The sequence below is a fragment of the Lacerta agilis genome, chromosome 10 (assembly GCF_009819535.1).
Source record: "Lacerta agilis isolate rLacAgi1 chromosome 10, rLacAgi1.pri, whole genome shotgun sequence".
Lineage (NCBI taxonomy): Eukaryota > Metazoa > Chordata > Lepidosauria > Squamata > Lacertidae > Lacerta > Lacerta agilis.
This window is the reverse complement of record NC_046321.1, coordinates 364,829-371,870: the sequence shown is the minus strand read 5'-3', so window position 1 is coordinate 371,870 and position 7,042 is coordinate 364,829. Positions and strand designations below refer to the sequence as shown.

The 7,042-nt window shown below is 52.6% G+C and overlaps 1 protein-coding gene across 1 annotated transcript; it reads right to left on the bottom strand.

Moving 5' to 3' along the window:
• Positions 1-426: 426 nt before the first annotated feature.
• Positions 427-6,839, bottom strand: FSCN3 (fascin actin-bundling protein 3). The gene is made up of 6 exons (XM_033162415.1): positions 6,687-6,839; positions 5,197-5,893; positions 3,220-3,338; positions 2,834-2,993; positions 1,487-1,657; positions 427-640 (listed from the first exon to the last, which is right to left on the bottom strand). The coding sequence occupies exons 1-6, from the start codon at positions 6,783-6,785 to the stop codon at positions 435-437; spliced, it is 1,452 nt and encodes a 483-aa protein (XP_033018306.1). The 5' UTR covers positions 6,786-6,839; the 3' UTR covers positions 427-434.
• Positions 6,840-7,042: the final 203 nt, after the last annotated feature.

The following is a 7,042-nucleotide window of genomic DNA, read 5'->3' as shown; positions in this document are numbered from 1 at the left end:
GTCTGGTGACTTCCGTTTCAGTGTATCTGAAGAAGTGTGCATGCACACGAAAGCTCATACCAAGAACGAACTTAGTTGGCCTCTAAGGTGCTACTGGAAAGAATTTTTTTATTATTATTTTGTTTTGACTATGGCAGACCAACACGGCTACCCACCTGTATCTGTCTCTGTTGACATGGAGCCTTTGGTTGGCAAAGAGACCTCCAGGGGATTCCTGCTGAACTGCATCTGGGGATCTGCAAGCCAAAAACTTCACCCCCTGCGGGGACCTGGGTCTGTGCTGGTGACTGAGTGAGCTAGGAGCATCGGAAGTCTCTCGGGCGTGGGGAGGGGCCCACAGCTCTCTGCCCTCCCATCTCTGCCAGGCTCCACGCCTCTTCCACTCCCAACCCTGGCAAGGTGACTGCCCCCCCTTCTTCTCACCTGCCTGAGGCCTAGAACTCCCAGAGGCACTCGCAGGTCACCTCTTCGCTGTCGGCCACGAGGCAGCCCTCCCGGTCCGCACGCAGAAAGTACCCGTTGGGGCCCAGCACGGCCAGGAGGTTGTTCCCTCGGATCTCGACGCAGAAATTCAAGGCAAACTTCCCCCAGGGGCTGAAGGTCCCTTCCGAAGTCAGGCACCAAAAGCTCTTGCCGCGGCCTGGGAAGCGAAATGACGGTGGGAAAGTGGTGGGCGTCCAACAAAGATTCAGGACAATTGAAAGAAACGGCTTTTTCGTGCAATGCAGACTGTGGAACTCCCTGCCACAGGAGGCAACAATGGCCACCGATTGGGATTGCTCGAGAACAGAATTAGAGGAAGTCACAAGGGAGAGGGCTAATAATAATAATAATAATAATAATAATAATTTATTTATACCCCACCCATCTGGCCGGGTCTCCCCAGCCACTCTGGGCGGCCAGTAAAGTTAAAGGACCCCTGGACGGTTAAGTCCAGTCAAAGGTGACTAGGGTGTTGCGGCGCTCATCTCGCTTTCAGGCTGAGGGAGCCAGCGTTTGTCCACAGACAGCATTCTGGGTCATGTGGCTGTCATGACTAAACTGCTTCTGGCACAGCGGGACACCGTGACGGAAACCAGAGCACAAGGAAACACCTTTTACGTTCCCGCCACAGTGGTACCTATTTATCTACTTGTGCTGGCATGTTTTCAAGCTGCTAGGTTGGCAGGAGCTGGGATAGAGCAACAGGAGCTCACCCCGTTGCACGGATTTGAACTGCCAACCTTCTGATCAGCAAGCCCAAGAGGCTCAGTGGTTTAGACTACAGCGCCACCCGCATCCCTCAATGGCTAATAGCCAGGATGGCTCTGCTCTGCCGCTACGGTCAAAGGCAGCAACGCTTCATAATACCAGTTTCTGGAAACAGCAGGGGGAAGAGCTCCCCTTGTGCTCGAATCCTATTTGTGGGTCTCCCTTTAGAGCAACAGGATGCTGGGCCTGATCCCCTGGCACGTTCCCCCCTCCTCCCCTCCCCTCCTTCACCTACTCTGGAAGTGGTAGATGCCTTCCTTGCAGGGCAACAGCTCGATGCAGTCGGGCTCCAGGAGGTTGCACTGCAGCGCCTCGTGGCAGGAGGAGCTCCCCACATAGCCATAGCACCCGCGCAGCAGCAGGAAGGAGCGGTTGGCCAGGCGCAGGCCAAACTCCTCGTGGGACCCTGCAATGCAGCGGGGCAGGAGGTCAGCTGGGAGCTGGCAAGGAGACGGGGTCCCTGAGGCATCGGCAGACCTTTGGTCCAGACTTTGCTTTCCAGCCGGCCTGGGCGAGGACGGGGGCAGCTCTCCTTCCTTTGAGGTCTGGGGGTGCAGGAGGACCCCTTTTCCAAAAGAGCCAAAAGGGGTGGGATGCATGGGGTATTTAAAGTGCAATCCAAACCAACAATTCAAGTTTTGTAAGACAGGAGCTGAAGCTTGCAGAGCTTTCCTATATGTTTGCTCAAAAGAACTCTGCGAGAGACGCTCCCCGCACTGTGCCCTGGCAAGCAGAGGAGGGCATAGCAATATATTCTCTTACCTGCCTGGGCACACCTTTTCCCCATCTCTTTATGATCTGCCAGCAAAAGGGCAACATTTGCTAAGTCGGAGCTCCAACACTCAGGCACCATTTTAAGCTAGACTTCAGTATACGTCTTTACAACTGAATCGCCATTTCAGGCCTGCCTGTCTCGGTTAATCTTCTGTTACTCTGCTGTATCTGTTACTCTCCAACAAGTATTCTGAGTAAGTGCTATTTTCAAGACTGTTAGTGTGATGATTGTTTTAAGGGGGAATTTTGCACCCCCAAAATTCATCTTTTCTATTATCTTCTTCATAAAGACCCATGATATATTATCAAAGGCCTTTTCAGCATCTATAAACATTAAAGCAGCTTATTTCTCATTTCTGACCTCCAGATATTCTATCACATCAATTATAATTCTTATATTATCCTTCATCTGGCATCCTGGTAGGAAACCAGCCTGATCGTGATGAATTATTTCTACCAAAACTCCTTTCATTCAGTTGGCCAGTATATTGGCAAATAGCTTATAATCATTGCTTAAACGCTTCCCTTTTAAGCTGCAAAGGGATGACACAAACGTGAGGAAGGATAATATCTAATAAATATATCCTCTCCTAGCATCTGTTCGCATTTCTACAGGGGTTACGTCAGTTGGGTCCCCAGGCCAGACTCCTCACCCTCCAGCAGGGGCAGGCGAGACATCACAGAAGGTCAGGGGGTTTCCTTGGGATTCCTGGAGAGATGCTTCCTTCCTGCCCCACCTCCCCCAGCCAGAGACCCTCCTTATTCCAGGGAGTGGCTCATCCTCTCTCCCCCTCCCCCTTCTCCTCACCTGGATGTGTGGCTCTGGCAACCACCAGCCCAACAGGGAGAGTGCCCAGGTAGCGGCCATTGAGCGCCCTCAGGAAGATTTTCCCATAATGCCACAGGATGCTGAACTGGGTCTCAGGTTCTTTGCTGTAGCCATCGGCCATCACACTCTGGAACTCCCTCTGGGGAGAGAAGACCCAAGCCAGTGGAGGGGGGGAGAGAAAACCAGCCACTCTGCCCCATGGGAATGAAAGTCCCCCCCCCCCGATATAGCAGGTGGTAATGCTCTTTAGGACAAAAGCAAGATGGCCCCTCCACCATTTGGCTGTGGGGCTGGGCACCCCACCTCCTGCCCTCACTGGGACCCTGGACTCAGCCTTTTGGGGACTGGAGGAGCCCCTAACTTACCTGCGCCAGGTACTTGTGGTTGATGTCTTTCAGCTGCACGGTTTGGGCATCGGGACTGACATGAAAGAGAAACGTGGACATGGGGGTTGGCTTTTTGGAGCCAGCGTAGACCTCCGAGTCTGAAGGGAGAGAAGAGCAGCTCAGTAGGTGCAGCACAGGGAGCTTCTGCCTTGCACTGAGTCGGTTTCATCTAGCTCAGAACACTGACTGGCAGCATTGTCTCTCCAGGATTTTGTGGGGTGTAATCCATTGGAGCAGTCAAGTACAACATTCCTTGTTTGCCTAGAGTGGACACATGTTGATCCAGCCAGTTGAACTTCCTGTTCCACCTGGTCTGGAGCATCCTCCCCCTGCGTGTGGCCAGGTAGGTGGGCGTGACCCTGGCAGACCCCACCAAAGGTCCAGTCACGCAGCCATCTCACTTCTTCTTCCATTTACTTCTCTTGGACTGCACTGCTGGCTCTCAGCCAGCAGCAAGTGGGATAAGTTCCCATGTGGGATGGACTCAAACCCTCTTCTGTAACTCTAAGCTTAAGCCTGCCTTCACGGATCCTACTGTGAACTGAATGTGAGTAAACTTCTTGTTACTTTTAAAAGAAGCTTCTTGTGTCTTTATCCTTTTTAGGAGGGATGAAAGGGGTCTTACCAGGAATAAACCGCAATCTGAACAAAGCCAGATTGGATTGCTTAAGTAAAGAGATTCAAATTAATCTACCAACTAGCTTCCTGCCATATAATAGGGAATGTTACTCTGCTGCTTGTGGGATGTGATACATAGATGGCAGTCAAATACAACACTCCTTGTTTTCCTAGAGCGGACATGCAAGCGGATGTTTGCTCCAGCCAGTCAGAACCATCTAAGTCAGGGAACCATCTGTGAACTGAATGTGTGAGTAAACTTCTTTTATATACTTTAAACAAGATTGTGTTGTGTCTATTCTTGTAAGAGGGATATAAGGGAACTTACCAGGAATCTTATATTGAGAAGCTTAAACAAGCTTGCAACAAGCTAACCACTGTGCGTTTAAAGGGGAATGTAAAACACTGCTAAGTTATAGAACTTGCTAGCACAAGTTAGAAAGGATATTAATAAACAATATATCCTCTCCTGCCTCCCTGAACATTCCCACACTGCTGACTCACAAGCATGAGTGAGGAAGGGTACTATTAAATCAACATATCTTCTCCTAGAACAACATTCCCACAGATTTCAGGTGAGGCTCATTCCCTGCCCAACCCAGAGATGCTGCTGGAGATGGAACCGGGAACCTTCTCCATGCAGGGCAAGTGCTCTACCCACTAGGCTACAACCCTTTTTTCCACCAGGGGAGCGGGAGCCATTTCCAAAGAGGGGGTGAGAAACGGCAAGAACACATGAATCATGTTCATCCCATGAGGCGGCACAGCTCTCCCTCTCTGTCTCCTTCCTAGGACCCTCCTGCGGCACCAGCCCCCCAAGGCTTTGCTGCAACCGACTCTGCCACACCATCAGCCGCTGCCCTCTGCCACCAGGTAGGTGGGCGCCCAGACTGGCTGAGGAAACCTAGGAAGATGGGCGGGCTATAAATACATTACTATTATTATTATTGTTGTTGTTGTTGTTTGTTGTTGTTGTTGTTGTTGTTATTCTCATCATCCCCCAGCCTCCTCTGTAGGCAGAGGGTCCACGCAGCTCCTTAGCGAAGGGCCATAGCCCAGAGAGGGAGCACCCCCCTGCATGCAGAAGCTCCCAGGTTCAATTCCCATGGGCAGCATCTCCAGGAAGGGCAGGGACAGACCCTGCCTGAAAACCTGAAGAGCCACGGCTGCCAGCCAGGGTTGACAATACTGAGCTAGATGGAACCAGAGAACTGTGGGAGGGACCTCCAGGGGTCATCAACGCCACCCCCTGAATCGGAACTGAATCACCCCTGACATGAGTAAAAGAGGCCCTGGGCCCCTGGCCTGGCCCCTGCCGCTCCCCCGGGGTTTACTTGCCGCAGAGGATGCCCAGGTATTTCTTGGCCCTGGTTCTCAGGCTGACCCACTGCGGGCACCTCTTGATGACGAACCACTCCTCGTTGTCTTCGGGGCAGTCTCCGAGGCACAGGAGGCCCCGGCTGCCCTGCGGGTACAGGATGTGCCCCTCCCTGTCGGTCAGGAAGGCCAGGCAGCCGGGCCTCAGGTTCAGGTGGAAGGCCGTCTCGGCCGAGGGCTTCTTGGCCAGCTTCTCCTGCCGAGAGACGAACTTGTGGTTGGATGTCTCCAGGTGGCAGACACCGCACCGGAGCCTCAGGACAAAGCCACACTCCTCGCAGTAAGGCACCGGCGTGTCCACCCAGATGCGGTTCAGCTCAGGGTCGGTCCGCGCGTACAGCCGGCTGCTGGGGTTGAAGAGGACCACGTGCGCATGCATGGCCAGCTGGGGCATCCACATGTGGCGCGGCGTCAGGTCTCTGCTGACACAGAAGACGTCCTCCCCGTCCGACTCCAGGAACTTCTTGCTCTCCAGGTGTTGGAGGCTCCAGGCCCCGCTGGAGTGGACCTCCAGCACAAACTGGCTCTGCTGCGCCGAGGCCGGGTGACCACACCGGACGGTGCCATCCGTGTCCACCAGGAGGCACCGCCCTTGGTGGCCACTCAGCACGGCCACCGTCAGCTTCCCTGGCTTCGTGGTCACCTGCAGGTCCCAGGTCTGCAGGGGGTGAGAGGGTCAAGTCAGCAGGGATCCCAAAGGAATTTCCGTGGGTATTTCTCCGGGCTGATTTGATTTATCATATTTCTGTGCCATTCATACAAATCACAAAGTGGCTTACAAGCAAGAAATCACAAATATAACACAAATCATATGGAATAGTTAACAAATCACCGGCAAAACAATAAATGAAACGCTATTAACAAAGCAACTAAAAAAATAAGCTAAACAGCACCGTTACAACAAAAGTCAGAAGTGCTAAAGCACTCACCATCTATAGAACAATATTAACAACGTTAACAAAATTTAGAAAACCTCTGAAGGCAGCCTGTTCAGGGAAGCTTTTAATGTTTCATGTTCTATTGTGCTTTTAATTCTGTTGGGAGCTGCCCAGAGTGGCTGAGGAAACCGAGCCAGATGGGAGGATTTATTTATTATAAATAATAAATTATTATTAAATTATAGCAACTAAAAGGCAGCATAGATAACCATTAGCAGGGGTGTCCAAACTTGTTTCAAAGAGGGCCAGATTTGATGAATTGAACATGCGTGGGGGGCCGACCAGTTGTTGACCTTTTTCTAGGATTTTACCCCCAGGAAATAAACTGCCACAGGGGCCGGATTAAACTGACCGGCGGGCCGGATTGAGCCCCCAAGACAGACTTTGGACATGCCTGGCCATTGCAATTCAGTGGAAAACAGCCCCAAATCTGACAGTGGCTGATAGCACTCATTCTGGAACAGAGCTCCAACAGAGAAAATTACGCATCATTTGAGAGTTCCGGGAGGATACCTGTTTCTTCCCCAGTGAGTTTCCCAAGACGCTGACGCCGTCGCCATAGCATTCCCCAGTCAGGTACCCGCCTGTCCAGTTGACCAGCCCAATCTGCATGGCTGCGCAGGAGGGACGGAGCTACCGAGGGTGTCAGCAAGAGGCAGGCCCCCGCTTTGGACCTCGTGCTGCCCGCCGACTGGCCGGCTGGGCCATAGGAGAGGCTTCTGAGGGCGCCGGGGGGGGGGGCGGAAGAGAGGAAGAGGTTCTTCTCCCTGCGGGAGACGCTGGCCCAGGATTCCAAGGGGAGAAGCTCCATGGCAAGTCTGGCCTTTGTGACCTCAGAAAGGATTGAGGGGTCTTGGTGGACCACAGGC